The 17,617-nt window shown below is 45.0% G+C and overlaps 1 protein-coding gene across 3 annotated transcripts in view; it reads left to right on the plus strand.

Annotated features, from left to right (window-relative positions):
* The first annotated feature begins 790 nt into the window (after positions 1 to 790).
* Positions 791 to 17,617, plus strand: part of LOC136730408 (inter-alpha-trypsin inhibitor heavy chain H3) — a 30,868-nt gene continuing 14,041 nt past the window's right edge. For 2 of the 3 annotated variants that reach the window (XM_066697596.1, XM_066697598.1), the window contains exons 1-15: positions 791 to 936; positions 1,921 to 2,093; positions 2,203 to 2,307; positions 9,680 to 9,842; positions 12,069 to 12,179; positions 12,666 to 12,791; positions 13,091 to 13,207; positions 13,483 to 13,651; positions 14,350 to 14,475; positions 14,747 to 14,928; positions 15,012 to 15,197; positions 15,741 to 15,877; positions 16,086 to 16,294; positions 16,455 to 16,475; positions 17,130 to 17,171. In XM_066697596.1, coding sequence (XP_066553693.1) covers positions 847 to 936; positions 1,921 to 2,093; positions 2,203 to 2,307; positions 9,680 to 9,842; positions 12,069 to 12,179; positions 12,666 to 12,791; positions 13,091 to 13,207; positions 13,483 to 13,651; positions 14,350 to 14,475; positions 14,747 to 14,928; positions 15,012 to 15,197; positions 15,741 to 15,877; positions 16,086 to 16,294; positions 16,455 to 16,475; positions 17,130 to 17,171 — 1,957 coding nt within the window. In that variant the 5' untranslated portion in view covers positions 791 to 846. The remainder of the gene's footprint in view (positions 937 to 1,920; positions 2,094 to 2,202; positions 2,308 to 9,679; positions 9,843 to 12,068; positions 12,180 to 12,665; positions 12,792 to 13,090; positions 13,208 to 13,482; positions 13,652 to 14,349; positions 14,476 to 14,746; positions 14,929 to 15,011; positions 15,198 to 15,740; positions 15,878 to 16,085; positions 16,295 to 16,454; positions 16,476 to 17,129; positions 17,172 to 17,617) is intronic. The other variant, XM_066697597.1, reaches the window with a different exon arrangement.

The following is a 17,617-nucleotide window of genomic DNA, read 5'->3' on the forward strand; positions in this document are numbered from 1 at the left end:
ATGGACAATTTCTGGGATCTTTCAGCTCATGGGAACAGCACTTCACATTTTGCGTTTATAGTTTTGTTCAGTATAGTTTCTGTTAAGAAATGCAAATAGACACACAATGGGACATAAAGGACAGCAACATATAGAGGCAAAAACATAACGTCACTTCATAGTTGCTTCCTGAAGTGCAGTTTGTCAGCTCCTCTCATCCTTTCCTCGGTTGTGCACTTGATGGCGCTTGAGTTGTAATTGAACAGTGATTGCCCCTGGGCTTCAGATTATCACTTAGAACAGGATCATCTCGTAACCAGGGACATGAACGAGAATCTTTAACCATCTAATGACCACAACTTGTGACCAAGACACACACTTCACCACCTATGGATTGCAGCCAAATAAAACAAACAGCTTTTCTGTTGTTGATACATGCCGCCCAGCCGAGGCCCAGAGGACAGTGACCTGCAGGGTCGGGGGAGGGGAAACACCCCCTCAGTCTCTCTCTCTCACCCCGTCCCCCCGTCCCCACAGCAGCGCAGCATGCGACGCATTTCTGATGTCGTGTAAACACACTGTCTGTCATTTTAGGTTTTGTCACCTCACTGAAATGAAGTATGAAATGAAGAGCTTTCTGTGTGTCTCTCTTTCGGAGGACAGACTGTCAATGATTGACAGAACTGCATGTGTGCTTGTGAGCGCTCCTGTGTGTGTGTGTGTGTGTGTGTTTACTTTAACTCACCAATAGCAAACATCCTGTGTTTTTCATCTCTTTGGACCTGATGCATAGATCAATATATAAAATAGCAGCACTGTCCCCCACACAGGACACTGCGACTCTCACTGCCGACCCGTGTTTCTGCCATGCTGTGTGCCACGCTCTGTGTGCTGCTGCTCATCTGGGCCCCTGTGGCCCCGGGTCCCTCCACACCGTGGAAGAGGGACACAGGGCAGGTAAGGGAGTGGAGGCAGATGTGGGGTGAGAGTCGGGACACTGACTGAGAGAGAGACAGAGAGAGACATGGAACGAGCATGGGAGACAGAAAGAGAGAGAAAGGGTGACTGACAGAGATATACAGAGACAGAGATGGATAGAGGGAGACAGAAAAAGGGACAGAGAGACAGAGAGAGAGAGATGAATATAGAGAGATGGACACAGAAAGAGAGAGAGAGGAAGGGAGACATCTCTCTCTGTGTGATTGAATGTGTCTGTTGCTGCTGCTGTTATCGCCGCTGTTTTGCTGCTTGGACACAACAGGTGATTTTAGATGTTGTCGTGCCAAAAGAATTTGAATACACGAGAGAGAGGGAGAGGCAGAGAAAGAGGTGTTTCTTTAAACAACTGAAAAACAGACACACAATCAAATAAATACATAAATGAATAAATTGATGAATGAAATAAATATATAAGTGAGTTTGAGAAGTACAAAGTTAGAGACCTGTACTCTCAGAGTTGAACTTTGTCCTGTTGTGTGTGTGTGTGTGTGTGTGTGTGTGTGTCTGTGTGTGTGTGTGTGGGTGTCTCTGCATGTGTCTGTGTGTGTGTGTGTGTGGGTGTCTCTGCGTGTGTGTCTGCGTGTGTGTGTGTGGGTGTGTGTGTGTGGGTGTCTCTGCGTGTGTCTCTGTGTGTGTGTGTGTCTCTGCGTGTGTGTCTGCGTGTGTGTCTGTGTGTGTGTGTGTGTGTGTGTGTGTGTGTGTCTGTGTGTGTGTGTGTGTGTGTCTCTGCATGTGTCTGTGTGTGTGTGTGTGTGGGTGTCTCTGCGTGTGTGTCTGCGTGTGTGTGTGTGGGTGTGTGTGTGTGGGTGTCTCTGCGTGTGTCTCTGTGTGTGTGGGTGTCTCTGCGTGTGTGTCTGCGTGTGTGTCTGTGTGTGTGTGTATGTGTGTGTGTGTGTGTCTGTGTGTGTGTGTGTGTGTCTGTGTGTGTGTGTGTCACCCCAGCAGAGCAGCAGCAGTGACGTCGATATCTACAGTTTCCATATCGACTCTCGGGTGTCGAGCCGCTACGCACACACCGTGATCACCAGCCGTGTGGCCAACCGCGCCGACCAGAGCAGGGAGGTGCTGTTCGAAGTGGAGCTGCCCAAGAACGCCTTCATCAGCAACTTCAGCATGTGGGCCATCCCGTCACACACACACACACACACACACACACTCACATACATGCACACACACACACACACACACGCACACACACTCACTCTGTTGTCTGTGTGTTGGCAGGACGGTGGGGGGCAAGACCTACGTGGGTGAAGTGAAGGAGAAAGAGGTGGCAAGACAGCAGTACGACAAGGCAGTGTCCCGCGGAGAGACCGCCGGCCTGGTCAGGTGAAACAACGAGAGAGAGAGAGAGAGACAGGGAGAGATAAGAGGGAGCGAGGTTGTGTTTTGTATTATTTTTTTTTAGATTAAACAGTTTTATTGAATTTTGAATGTTATCATGTACAACAATAACATAAGAATAGAAATGAACTCTAAATGAATGTATTGAAGGACACAGAATAAGATTTAAACGTACATTACATAAAATAAGGCAAAAACAACAGATAATAAATACATAAAATAATACTACAATAAGATAATAATAATAATAATAATAATAATACAAAAAATCTGCTTCCTTGTATGAGCCCAGATATCAATCTCCATTACAAATCTTTTTGTTTAAACCTGCAAGCTTTTTCATGACTGGGACTGCCTCACGATGCGAATAGGCTTGAATAGTGTCAAGTATTTAGACCACCTCTGTTCAAATTTGTCAAGGTTGTTAACCAGTTTGTAGATAGGCTGCAATATTACCCAGTTGCAATTGCCATTCGTGCACAGAAGAGGCATTAGCAGATTTCCACCCCTCCACTAGGAGTTTCCTCCTGGTCAGGAAGGCAGCTTGTATCCAGTCTGCATCCCGAGTAGGAAGACCCTCCAGTCTAGAAGGATCCCCTAGAATATAGAGTGTAGGGCAAAATGGGAAGTTCAACTGAACTACATCCTGCAATATTTTATGGACTCCAGCCCAAAAAGTTTGAATCCGTGGGCAAGCCCACAGAGCATGCACTAGAGTTCCCACTTCTGTTTGGTACTTCCAACAATCAGGGGAGTCTTTCAGACCCAACCTATGTAGTCTGGCGGGGGTCCAGTAGAACCTGTGCCAGATCTTAAACTGGACAAGCCTGGTTCGCAGCTCCCTTGACATTATTTTGATGCTCTTTAGGACATTAGCCCATTCCTCATTAGTAAAGGATATATTTAGATTTTTCTCCCATACTGATTTTAATACTGAACTATATATATTGGACTTCTGTAGAATAATGGCATAATAAAAAGAGGCTTCATACCCCTTGCCAAATCTCTCAAAAATCCTGGATGGGGTCTCTACCTGTCTAGGTGGACTAGAGCTTGAGCCAAATATCTTGTGCAGCATATCTCTAATTTGTAAGTATCTCCAAAAATGGGATTGAGGTAAGCCAAATTGATCTTTAAATTTTTCAAATTATTTTATTATATTGTTTCATATAAATCTCCTAGGACCTGTATGCCCCAATTATACCAATCCCTCCACAATATGGGTGATTTACCAATACATTAATTTGGGGTTCATCCAGATCCCCACTGAGTCTATTAAGTATGGGTTATAACCAAATATCTGTCCCACCCTTCTCCAAACCTGTTGAGCACAAGATAGAATTGGATGGGTCTGACCCAGTGGAGATAATTTACTAACAACAGAATGAAGGAGGGGGAGAAAGCCAATGGCAAACCTTTCAATGCAAAACCAAGGAGGTGCCCTGTCAGGGGGAGTGGACCGTTGTGCTACATGTCTTGGCACAAATTCATAGTGGTAGGATATTAATTTAGGGATGCCCAACCCTCCATTATCTATATTCCCCTGCAATTTTCTAAAGTGGAGTCTGGGACGTTTCCCATTCCACAAAAACTGGTTGCAAAGTCTATCAAATTGTGCAAAGTATTTGCCTGGGATTTTAATTGGGAGGACATGTAGTAGATAATTCAGTTTAGGTCCCCACTATTCATTTTGATGATGTTAGCCTTTGCCCATACTGAAAGACACAAGGAGGACCATCTTTTGAAATCAGCTGCAATTTTATCTAGTAACGGTTCAATATTAACTGAGATTAGATTATTTATTTTGGGTGGAATATTAAGTCCTAAATATGTTATTCCTTTCTTAGGCCATTGGAATAGATTTGTCTGAAACAGAGATTTGGGGCAGTAAGTGGAAGAGCCTCTGACTTTGTCCAAATGATTTTGTACCCCGAAAACTTTGAGAAAGTGTTTACCACTTCGAGAAGGTCAGGGATAAATTTTCCTGGATCGGACACAAATATCAAAATGAGTTTATGAGTCGAGTCCCCTACCTGCACGGATAGCAGCTGCAAGTGGCTCCAAAACTAGAGCAAAAAGCAGAGGTGAGAGAGGGTATCCCTGTCTAGTGCCTCATCCCAGTTCAAACTGGTGAGATATTAAGCCATTTGTTAGGACTGCCGCTGTTGGGTGTTGGTTAATAGCTGTATCCATCGAATGAAATTTGGACGTAAGCCAAATGACTGCAGTTTATATAACAATTATTCCAACTCTACCCTGTCAAAGGCCTTCTCTGCATCTAAGGAAACGGTGGCCATTGGGGAGGCAGCATTTTGTGTAGCCCACATAATACCAATAAGACGCCTTATGTTATCGGATGAGCATCGACTTCTAATAAACCGCACTTGGTCAGAGTGGATCAATTTGGTCATAATTTTATCCAAACGATGAGAGAGAATTTTTGATAGTATTTTCCCATTATTATTAATTAAACTGATGGGCCTGTAGCTTGAACAGTGTGTTTTTTAAGAATGAGTGAGATAAGAGCCTGTGACAGAGTGCATGGCAGAGAGCTCACTGCACACGATTCCCTAAACATATCCAGTAATAAGGGAGCTAATTCTGGAGTATAGGTTTAATAAAAATTCCCCTATGAAACCATCTAAACCTGGGGCTTTGTTTGAGGGTAAACGCTTAATTGCTTCAGTTACCTCTTCTAATGTTACCGGAGCATCCTAGAGCTCTTTATCATGGTCCTGTAGTCTGGGCAAGTTTAGGTTGTTAAAAAAGGATTCCATTTGCAATTTATCTGCAGTTATTTCAGGGGAGTAGAGTAATGAATACAATTTTTTAAATGTCTTGTTAATGTCATGTGACCCAGTCAGAAGATCTCCTTCCCGAGATTTCACTGCTGGAATGACAGTTGCTGCTTCTCTATGTTTTATACAATGAGCAAGTAGCTGTCCTGCCTTATCCCCCTCCTCAAAATATCGTTGCTTGAGCCTAAATAAGGCAAATTCAGCTTTTTGTGTCAAAAAACAATTATACTCGTATCTTAAATTTGTTAATTTTCTTAAGTTGAAGGAGGACATATTTTGTTTAAAGGTTTTTTCTGCACATTGCAACTCTTTTTCAATTTCTGATTGTTTAACTGCAGCGGCTTTCTTTTTCCGTGCAGATTACTGGATAATAAAACCCTTCAGAAAAGCCTTCATTGCTTCCCAGGTTACTCCTGCAGTGGGGGAGGAGGATACATTTGTTTCTATGTAAAGATCAATTTGAGCTTTTAGAGCGGACCTCAATTCTTCTTCTTGACTGGCATTAAATTTCCATCTTGGTGATTTGTCTGATTTTGTAAAAGGGAGTAATCGCAGTGATACCTGAGCATGGTCTGACAGCAATATTCCCAATTATACATGTGAGGGTGGAATTAATTAAAGATTTTGATATTAGAAAAAATCTATTCTAGAGAATACATTATGAGGGGAAGAATAAAATGTGTAGTCTCTTTCTTTAGGGTTTTGTAATCGCCAAATATCAACTAGGCCTAAACCATTACACATATCCTGCAGGACCCTTAATGACCTAGACGTACAGCAAACTGATGGGGAACTACGATCCAAAATTGGGTCAAACACCTGGTTAAAGTCTCTGCCTATTATAATTGGATATTGCGCTAAATCACTTAGCTAAGTTTCAAGATCCTCAAAAAAAGTAGGATTATCACCACTTGGGGCATAAACGTTGTCTAGAATTATTTTGTGGCCTTGTATCTCAGCTAGGATTATTACAAACATACCCTCATGGTCTTTTGTTTCTCTGATAAACTTAAATTGCAGCTTTATATTAATTAAAATTGCAACACCTCTACTACTACCACTGCCTGTACTAAAGTATACATGTTCAGCCCAGCCCCTGGATAACTTTTTTGCCTCATCCTCTGACAAATGTGTCTCCTGTAATAATGCCACATCACATTGTAATTTATTGAGGTAGGACAGCAACTTTTTCCTCTTAATGGGATGGTTCAAGCCCCTCACATTCCACAAGGTCAGACCCAGTCCATCACCTTTAAAGCCCGAGGATTGCATAGATCAAGAAAAACAAGATAGTAGCTCTCTGGACATAAGCAGGATAATCTCCAAAATACCAAAAATAAATAAATAAATAAATAAATTAAAATAAGTAAAAATTTAAAATAAAAAAAATAAAGAGACAAAAAGAAACACATATACAGAACTAACTAAATTATCACTTGCGTGGTCCGTGATTCTTTAAGTGAGATCCACCACTCAGACCACGCTCCCATATTTCCAATGTAGACATAATGTGTTCTAAGGGACCTCAACCCAGCACCCGGAGGGCCAACGCACCCCTCACTAGCCCCCAATTAATCGGTCTATCCCATTATATATTCAATACGATATAGGAAAAACAAATATTGAGGCATTTCAGTCGATAATTGAAAAGTAAACTTGACCCAAGGTATAGAAGCCTGTAAAACACTCCAGGGCCTACATAAATGTTCAAATGCATTTGGACAATCAACCAATAGGTTCAAATAAGCAATTGAGGACGGGATGAAAACCAGCACACTCACCAGCCCACCAGGAGCCGAGCCCGAGAACCCCACTGCATGTGCTCAAAGCAGAAGCAATGATGTGCCTTACACCCCCCTTACAATCCTTAATATTCTTGACTTTGTACAGCTGATTAGGATTTTTCAATCAATGACCCATCACTGTGTATGTGAGGAGCATTAATCACTCAGCATATTAACATGAACAATAACCTTAATAGCATTTCTGGTGTCCAACAATTGCTCCCCTGTTTCCGATCCCAAATGTCTTATTGTATAACATTAATATATTGAACCATTAATGGAGGAATGTTACATAAAGATTATATCAAACTGATGACAATGAGCCTTGCCTAAAAAGTGCTGTGAGCAATATTACCTGATCCACTATTGGTGTAAAGCTGCACTAAATCAGCAACAGCAAGACAAACACAACAACAGAAAAACAAACCTATAATACTACTGCTAATAGCAATAGCCCATAGGAGCTGTGATAACCATGTAAGGCAACAACAGGAGCGTGTGGTTTCCCAATTGTGAGAAAATAGTGGTTCAAATTGACATGCTCCAAAAAGATAACAAGAGCAACTTACAAACCGCGCTCAGTGATATTTATCGTCCCAACTAACTACAAATAATATGTGCAAAGAGAAGAGAAGAAAAAAAGGGAATAGAAGGGAATCACAGTATTACAAAATAACTGGGAGCAAACCAGAATATTAGAAATACAAGTTATGCTGTACAGTATTAGTTCATTTCCCGAGTAAGGAGCGCACATACTGCATAGCTCTGGCAGGGTCTTCAAAACGGCGGGATTCCACCTCTGTGTCGATCTTCAGTACAGCTGGGTACAGAAGGGTGAATTTGATCTTGTGCTCATGTAGTAGTTTCTTAGTTGGGAGAAATTTTCGCTGCTTTTCCTGCAAGGCTCTTGAGAAGTCGGGAAAGACCAGCACTCGGTGCCCTCTCCAGCGGATCTCTCCCTTCTTCCTGGCGGCTCATATAATCAATTCACGGTCTCGCAAGCGCAGGAATCTCACAATGACAGGCCTTGGGCGATCGTCTGGTGCGGGTCAGGGACCTAGGGATCGATGCGCTATATCCATTTCCAGATCTCTGTAATCTTCCCCAAGGTCCAGAATAGTGGGAATATTTGCCCTGAAGAATTTAAGCATATCTTCTCTCTCAACCCCCTCTGGGAATCCGATAAAGCGGATGTTGTTACGTCTATTTCTATTCTCCATGTCGTCGATTTTAACACGAAGGGTCTCCAGGTCAGTCTGTGAGATGCAGGGGGATTGGCCTTTGCTTCCTCACGAGCTTCCTCCAACATGTCTACCCTGCTTTCAACTCCCTGCACACGTGTCATTATGTCAGACAGTTTCCCCTCTACTGCCACAACAGATGCTTTAATAGCGTTTAGACTGCTAAGATCCTCAGATAAATATTTCAGTAGTGTGTATACATTTGCAATGTCCTTAGCAACACTGCTGGGGTCTGACTGACCGTCCGATGGAGTGGGAGCTGCGTCGCCATCTTGTTCTATTTCAAGGGGTTGAATGGCAGTTGTTTTTTTCTTTGTAGCCGTAGTCTGGCTAGTCTGCTTATCAGCCATTATGTCCGAGGAGTTCCGGGCATCTGCTAATGCTTTTTCTTTAAATTTACAATCATCTGTATTCGGATAGTATAGGATTTTTACCATGGGAGCGCAGAGCTCAAGAGTTAGGCAGCCATCTTCTCAGCTACGTCACGTGACTCCCGTGTTTTGTATTTTTAACAATACCACCCAAAAAAGCCCCAGCAAGCCATATATAAAAAAACATATTAATTGTGTGTCTAACTGTGTGTCTCTCTGCCTGTGTGTCTGTGTGTCTGTGTGTCTCTCTGCCTGTGTGTCTGTGTGTCTCTCTGCCTATGTGTCTCTCTGCCTGTGTGTCTGTGTGTCTCTCTGCCTGTGTGTCTGTGTGTCTGTGTGTCTCTCCGTCTGTGTGTCTGTGTGTCTCTCTGCCTGTGTGTCTGTGTGTCTCTCTGCCTGTGTGTCTGTGTGTCTCTCTGTCTGTGTGTCTGTGTGTCTCTCTGCCTGTGTGTCTGTGTGTCTGTGTGTCTCTCTGTCTGTGTGTCTGTGTGTCTCTCTGCCTGTGTGTCTGTATGTCTCTCTGTCTGTGTGTCTCTCTGCCTGTGTGTCTGTGTGTCTCTCTGTCTGTGTGTCTGTGTGTCTATCTGCCTGTGTGTCTGTGTGTCTCTCTGCCTGTGTGTCTCTCTGCCTGTGTGTCTGTGTGTCTCTCTGTCTGTGTGTCTGTGTGTCTCTCTGCCTGTGTGTCTGTGTGTCTGTGTCTCTCTGCCTGTGTGTCTGTGTGTCTGTGTGTCTGTGTGTCTCTCTGCCTGTGTGTCTCTCTGCCTGTGTGTCTGTGTGTCTGTGTGTCTCTCTGTCTGTGTGTCTGTGTGTCTCTCTGTCTGTGTGTCTGTGTGTCTCTCTGCCTGTGTGTCTGTGTGTCTGTGTGTCTCTCTGTCTGTGTGTCTGTGTGTCTCTCTGCCTGTGTGTCTGTGTGTCTCTCTGCCTGTGTGTCTCTCTGTCTGTCTGTGTGTCTCTCTGCCTGTGTGTCTGTGTGTCTCTCTGCCTGTGTGTCTCTCTGCCCGTGCGTCTCTCTGCCCGTGTGTCTGTGTGTCTGTGTGTCTCTCTGTCTGTGTGTCTGTGTGTCTGTGTGTCTCTCTGTCTGTGTGTCTGTGTGTCTGTGTGTCTCTCTGTCTGTGTGTCTCTCTGTCTGTGTGTCTCTCTGCCCGTGTGTCTGTGTGTCTCAGCACGGTGGGCCGCACGATGGAGGAGTTCAAGACTTCGGTCACTGTGGCCGCCCACAGCAAGGTGACCTTCGAGCTGACCTACGAGGAGCTGCTGAAGAGGCGTCACGGTCAGTACGAGCTGCTGGTCAAGGCTCGGCCCAAACAGGTGGTCAGCAACTTCACGGTGAGACCCGGCGAGACACTGTAGCATACGTGACAACACAGCACAAGACAACGCAACACCATAGAACACAACACAAGACAATACTGTACAACACAAAGCAATGCAATACAATACCATAGAACACAGCACAATACGATACAACACAACACAACACAACACAATACTGTACAACACAATGCCATTCAGTCCTTATTAATTCACTTCCATCTGACTGGATGTCTGACTGGATGTAAAATGAGCAGGTTTGTTGCTGTAGTATGACAGGTATGTTTATGACCATGATCGTAAGTTAGTAAATGTAGATGTGAATATTATTATTATTAGTATTTTCTGACGATAATCATAACAATAACGTGTGTGTTCACTAATTATCAAGATCATGTCAAGTTTAATTTTAGTTCCCAATGCACAACATTTTTAATTTAATATTTTGTATTGCTAGTAAACATAACATTGACCACTATTGTACAGACTGAGAAGTGGGAGTTAGCGCCATCTACAGTTGAAGGCAAGAAAAATGTATTTTTGTAGTTTAATACAACAGATCTTAACACTTAATTTTGTCTAAATGTGCGTGATCTTCTCGGGGTCGGGAAGGTGCTGTATATGAGGAGCAGAGGTCCTAGGAAAATATGGAAAAATACTGAAATATTGGTTTGGCAGGGAGTTTGAGACAATTTAGTTTTTCTTTATTTTGCAGACTTTTAAAATGTATTTTTTTTTACCACTGAGTGTAATTACTGAATTGTACGCAACATCGCTCTCTTGTATGGTCGTACTGACGTGAAACTGCTGAAAAAATAAAGCAGCAGCTGTGACATTTTCAGAAGCAATTATGGAAAGGGAGGGTACATCGTAAAATATAATGCTAAAAAAAATTACAGGAACACTTAGCCTTGATTTCTGAACTTGGAGTGTTCCCTTACTTTGTTTGAGCAGTATATATTTGACCATTGGACAGCAAGCATTTTTGTGATCTTCTGCTCTCTATCCACTTTGTGGTGACATATTAATAGAGTTAGGGCTATCCTAAAATAAATTAGAAATGAATGAAAGCTTAGGCAGTCACAGCTTATTAATTTATTTTCATGTAGGCTACTCCACATAGCTAGATCTAACCTTAGCTATTGGTTACTGTTTTGTTTAATTTATTTACAAGCCTTATTTGATTAAGTACTAAACGAGCATTTATATAACATGGAATCTGTATTTGTCATGTTTTCAAATTCCTGAAATGTAGGGGAGTGTGAAGTCTTACACCTGACTATTTCCACTTTCACCACTAGATGTCTTCATATCACCATCTGTCTCTCCCCTTTGCCCGGCTTTCTGTCCCACACCTTATTATTGAATAATTGCTTAACATTTCACATTCAGTTAACACACATCTGTCCCCAGTTACTTATCTCCTCTCCCCCTCTATATATTCTCCTTTGTTAGCTGACCTCTTCGCGAAGTCTTGCCAGTATTTCCTCACTGCATTTCCGAGCCTTGTGTTGTTAAGTAAACTAGTTATTGACCTTAGCTTTCCCTTCCTCGACCTTGCCTTCCAGATTAGCCCTCTTGTATTGTATGCCCGATCGCCTGACCTCCTGCTTGTTTACCGACCCTGATTTATGGATCTCCTTTGACACTGTTATTGCCGGCCCCAGACCTTTCGCCTGTTTAGTCATACAGTCTATCCTAGCTCTGCACTTGGATCCATCATCTCTGTCTACCTCAGCATTACAGGGATATTCAATATTCTGGATCTGTCTAAATTCTGGTTAGCAATATTTCATTTTAACATTATAATTAAATCACGGAAAAACACAGATTTTCTATTTTTTTATCACAGAAAACTGGGAACCTTGATGATGTCGGTATTGAGTTATCGTAGTATGATCCACTGGTCCACTGATCTGATTGGCTGTCGACCATGTGACATCACAATGCACTCCAGGAAGAGAGACGTTCACAACAATCCACAGTCCTTTTCAACTGCAGTTTCTATCATTTTTACTTGATTATAAACCAATAATTGTTGATCATATCCATTAAAAAAGCACAAACAACGTGCCTGGCCTCAGGCTGACACACTGCGCAGTGTGTATGTAGTGTGTGTATGTGTGTATAGCTGGTGTGAGTAGTGCCAGGGCTGTAGGAGGTACTAAGATCAAGACCCTGCCTCCTCTCACAGGCAGGCTCACTGACCCCTGACCTCTGACCCCATGTCCCTCCCTGCAGATCAGTGTTCGCATCTACGAGCCGCAGGGCATCAGCTCTCTGGAGGCCCAGGGGGCACTGACTACTAACGAGCTGTCCAGCGTTGTCCAGACCACACTGACCGAGAAAACGGTACTGTCCACTCACAGCACTGACCTCCAGAACCGGCCTGGTCTCGATCAGCCAGGGAGAAGAAATGAGATTGGTGCTGTTACTACTGTTTATTACTGCTGCTACAGTTTCTATTGTTACTGGCTGTTGTTATTACTGTCTTATTACTACTGCTGCTGCTACAAGTGCTACTGCTGCTGCTGCCACCAGCACTGATTCTGCTTCCTATAGTCTTTACTACTAAGCCAATACTACTCCTGCAGTGACTACCAGCACAGCAGCTGCTTCTCTGACCATTACTGTACATTGCTACTCTGCTACTACTAATACTCCTACTACTACTACTGTTAGCTGTTACTACTAATGCTGTGAAGGGTACTGCTGCTACTTGTACTTGTACTGCTGCTGCTGCTTCTACTGCAGTAACTGCTGCTGCTCCTGGCTCTGTGGCGAGTGCTCAGCCCCGGCTCCTGGCTCCTGACACCTGACTGTGCCCCCCCACCCCAGGCACACGTGCTGTTCTCGCCCTCGGAGGAGCAGCAGCGGCTGTGTAAGGACTGCGGGGACCGGGGGCTGAGCGGTGACCTCATCATCAAGTACGACGTCAGCAGGGAGCTGCCAGGAGAGCTGCAGGTATTTTGTCCTCTCTCTCTCAGGTGGTGAATGGCTATTTTGTCCTCTCTCTGTCAGGTGGTGAATGGCTATTTTGTCCTCTCTCTCTCAGGTGGTGAATGGCTATTTTGTCCTCTCTCTCTCAGGTGGTGAATGGCTAATTTGTCCTCTCTCTCTCTCAGGTGGTGAATGGCTAATTTGTCCTCTCTCTCTCTCAGGTGGTGAATGGCTATTTTGTCCTCTCTCTCTCAGGTGGTGAATGGCTATTTTGTTCTCTCTGTCTCAGGTGGTGAATGGCTAATTTGTCCTCTCTCTCTCAGGTGGTGAATGGCTATTTTGTTCATTACTTCGCTCCCACCATCGACTTACGGATTCCCAAGAGTGTGGTGTTTGTCATCGACCGCAGTGGCTCAATGAGCGGCAGCAAAATCATACAGGTACTGCACTATACTGCACTGTACTGCGCTATTCTGCACTGTACTATACTGGCTCATACTTGACTAAACACAACTGTACTCTACTAAACTATACTTTACTACACTATACTGTACTATACTACACTCACATAATCACACTCAGGTAGATAGAGACATTGATACAATTTAGAAAGACTGAATGTTCCTCCTCTCTCTTAATCGCCCTTCCCCTCCCTCCTCCCTTTCCTCCTCCTCTCCTCCCTCCTCCCCCTCTCCATCTCTCCCTGCACTCACAGACACACGAGGCTCTGCTGCAGATCCTGGGCGACATCAACGAGCAGGATCACTTCGGGCTGATCTCGTTCGACAGCAGTGTGTCCCTGTGGAAGGAGACGCTGGTCAAGGCCAGTCCTGGCAACCTGGAGGAGGCCAGAGCCTTCGTAAAGAGCATCACTGCCCGAGGCGGTGAGGGGGCACAGAGGGCACGTAGTGGGGCACAGACACCAGGCTGGCAGAGACACAGACAGGCTGAGAGAGGCAGACTGACATAGACATAGCGAGCACAGACTGACAGGTGGATTCAGATAGATACCAAGATACAGACAGACAGAGACATAGCGAGCACAGACATATTTAGTTAATTTTATTTATTTATTTATTTATCAATGTATTGATTGATTATGATTATATGTATCACTCCTGTATTATACAAGCTTTGGCAACACTTTAGAGAGACAGGTCATGTCATTAAAGCTTGTTTTAATGACACATAGTGGGCACAGACAGACAGACAGACTGACTGATACAGAGCTGGGGCCAGAGAGAGACATAGCGCACCCAGTCTACACAGTGTACAGACACACAGACAGACTGACCTAAACAGAGATTGAGACAGAGACACAGAGAGACAGTGGGCACAGACTGACTCTGACAGAAACAGGCTGACAGACAAACTGATGGAAATACACAGACTGACACTGACAGAGTCAGAGATGGGCAGAGAGACAGATAAGAGTGATAGATAGGGAGAGAGACACAGAAACAGACTGATACAGACATTCATCTGGACAGACAGACGGCTGACAGACTGACTGGTATAGAGACCAATGGACTTGATGGTAAATACAGTGACTGAGGGTGGCTCTCTGTCTCTGTCTCTCCAGCCACGGACATCAACGAGGCTGTGATGCAGGGCGCCCAGCTGCTGTCCAGGGCCAGGGAGGACAAGAGCATCCCTGAGTTCAGCGCCTCCATCCTCATCCTGCTGACCGATGGAGATCCCACCTCAGGTACAGACAGGTACAGGTGAACACAGCTCAGGCACAGACAGGTACAGGTGAACACAGCTCAGGCACAGACAGGTACAGGTGATCACAGTTCAGGCACAGACAGGTACAGGTGAACACAGCTCAGGCACAGACAGGTACAGGTGATCACAGCTCTAATGAAGACAGGCACAGGTGTTCACAGCTCAGGCACAGACAGGTACAGGTGAACACAGCTCAGGTACTCAGGTGTGTGGAGCGTCCTGCTCTGACTGTCCGCACTGTGACCCTGCAGGGGTCACTAATCTGGATCAGATCCAGGCCAATGTGAGGCAGGCCATACAGAAGAAACACACGCTCTACTGCCTCGGCTTCGGCTTCGATGTCAACTACAAGTTCCTGGAGAAGATGGCGCTGGAGAACGGGGGCGTGGCCCGCAGGATCTACACACACTCAGACGCAGCTCTGCAGCTGAAGGTACTTGTGTGTGCGTGTGTGTGTGCGTGTGCATGTGCATGTGCGTGTGCGTGTGCATGTGACTGTGTGTTCTGCCCCTGCAGGGTTTCTATGAGGAAGTGGCCACTCCTCTGCTGCTGGAGGTGGAGGTGCTGTTTCTGCATCAGGGCGTGGCCAACCTGACCCGCAGCTCCTTCAGCCAATACTACAACGGCTCCGAGATCGTGGTGGCCGGGCGCCTCCTCGACAACAGTCTGGACACTCTGGTGTCAGAGGTCCAGGCCCAGTCTGTGAGTCAGAGCAGGGGCTGCGCAGAGACGGCAGGGGGCGTGGGTGGATATGGGAAAATAGGGGTTAAATCAGCACCTTTTAGAACTGTGGGGGGTGTTAAATTGGTCAGATTAAGCCCATTAGTGAGGTGAAATAGGTCGTTAAGAGATCAGGGGGGCGGGGCGTTGATCACACTTAATTGCTCCACACCAACCCCTACAGTGTAGTGTAGGGGTTGGTGTGGAGCAATTAAGTGTGATCAGGAATTGTATTGGGTGACAGACCGGCCCTCCGGCAGGGGGGACAGTGAGGAACTAACAGTCCTAGACAGTGTCGTCAAGATAACAACAGTATGATATGTAGAGGAGACGAGGACAGTGTGGGATTCTAGACTGACTACACAACTCTGCACCACACGGCACCACACTGTACCACACTGCACCACTCTGCACCACACTACCACACTGCACCACACTGCAGTACCACACTGCACAACTCTGCACCACACTGCACAACTCCACTGCCTGTATCCCAGTCCAGTCACTGACCTGTCCTCTGTGCAGAGCAATGCCAAGGAGATGTTCCGCCTGGAGGCCCCAGTGGCGCCGGAGACGGGCTTCCAGGACGAGCAGTACATCTTCGGGCAGTACATCGAGCGCCTGTGGGCCTACCTCACCGTGCAGCAGCTGCTGGAGAGAGAGTGAGTGAGGGGCCTCCAGCATCAGCCGCGGGTCCAGAGCAGCGCAGCTTCCTCCTGCTCCCATCCCACCTTCCTCTCTCCTCTCTCCTCTTTCCTCCCTATTTGCCAAATCCAGCTTTGGCTCAAGTTAGCCTTGCTGTGACAGTTCCTAATTTGATTGATTGATTGATGGATGGATTGATTGATTGATTGATTGATTGATTTCCAGGCTGCTGGTCAGTGATCAGGAGAAGGCACAGGTCCGTGGCCGGGCCCTTGAACTCTCCATACAGTACAACTTCGTGACCCCGCTGACCTCCATGGTGGTGACCAAGCCTGAGGACGGGCAGAGCTCTGGACCCCAGGTGGCTGAGAAGCCCAAGGAGGAGCAAGACCTGGAAGAAACAAATAGAGACATGTCCTTCACGAAGTCCAGTGGTGAGAGGCTGTGTCCTTTAAATTCAATTAATCTCAATTCCTGCTCAGCATGAAAGGGAACTTTACACCTTTAAACACAGTCCTAGTTGAATGCTTAATTGAATCAATTACTTAATTACATTTCTCTTCTTTTTTTGTCACCCTTTTAAAAAAAAAATAGGTCACAGGAGATTTCATCACAGTGAGTGACATTCCACATTATTTTTAACAAATCTGCAAAGGGGAGGGAAATAGAATGAAGAGAGGAATAGAGAGAGGGAGTGAAGAATATAGATAGTGGGTGAGAGGAATAGAAAGTGGGAGAGAAGAATAGGGGGTGAGAGGAATAGAGGGAGTGAAAGTAAGAGAGGTGGGATAGAGTGAGGTGAGGGGGACAGTTATTTTATTAGGGGTTTCTCTTGTCTAGTTCACTGCTAATCAATTTAGGTTAAGATATCAATCAGGTGAAAACATTAAATGATTAAATAAATTGATCACATGATTGTTAAGAACAATGGGCTCTTGTGTTGTGACCTCTGACCTCACAACTGATTTATCTTATAATGCTTCCAAGTCAACCGAGAAGTATGTAACATTCAATTTTCTCTGGACAGATAGAGGGAGAGAAAGAGAGGGGGAGCAGACAGACACAATGAGAGGGCAGGTGGGGAGAGAGAGAGAAAAATACCAGATGTAATGACCACTTTGTGCGTTTCCACATTGTGTGGGTGAAAGGGAGTTGCCTTGGATTGAGTTGTCAGTCACACATTTTTGATGTTGTTGTTGTTTTTGTTCTAATAACAATTACTATTGATAATAATAATTGTTATGATTGTAAATAATCAATTCCTTCCAGGAATGCCACAAGGGCCACAAGGACCACTAGGATCAGGCTCTGGTAAGAGACGAAAACCGAGACACCATCTCTCTTTACCGCCTGTGACCTGTGAATTCTGCCCATACGGTTGATTTATCCAATAACAGTGATCTGTTCCGATTTACTTTTCTCATTTAACGCACCGACACTTCAGGCAGGTCAGCAGGAACCGACCACATGAAGGCTGTGCGGCTGAGGCCTCGAGGGGCTCCTGCAGGATCAATAGATACCTTTCAATTAGCGACTGATTAACAGATGATCTGATGATAATAACAAATACATTGGCCTACAGGGTGACTTTTCTTTGAATCTTACCATTACTAATACAATTAGCACAATACAGCAAGCACCTCACAGGTCATTAACAGACGGGACCGGACATGTGGGGGGCAGTCCTCAATGCCAAACCTGTTGGATTGTCCCCCTCTTTGCAAAAAGATGCATCCAAGTTGTGTAATGAAGTCGAG

The sequence above is a fragment of the Amia ocellicauda genome, chromosome 3 (assembly GCF_036373705.1).
Source record: "Amia ocellicauda isolate fAmiCal2 chromosome 3, fAmiCal2.hap1, whole genome shotgun sequence".
In the NCBI taxonomy this organism is placed as follows: Eukaryota; Metazoa; Chordata; class Actinopteri; order Amiiformes; family Amiidae; genus Amia; species Amia ocellicauda.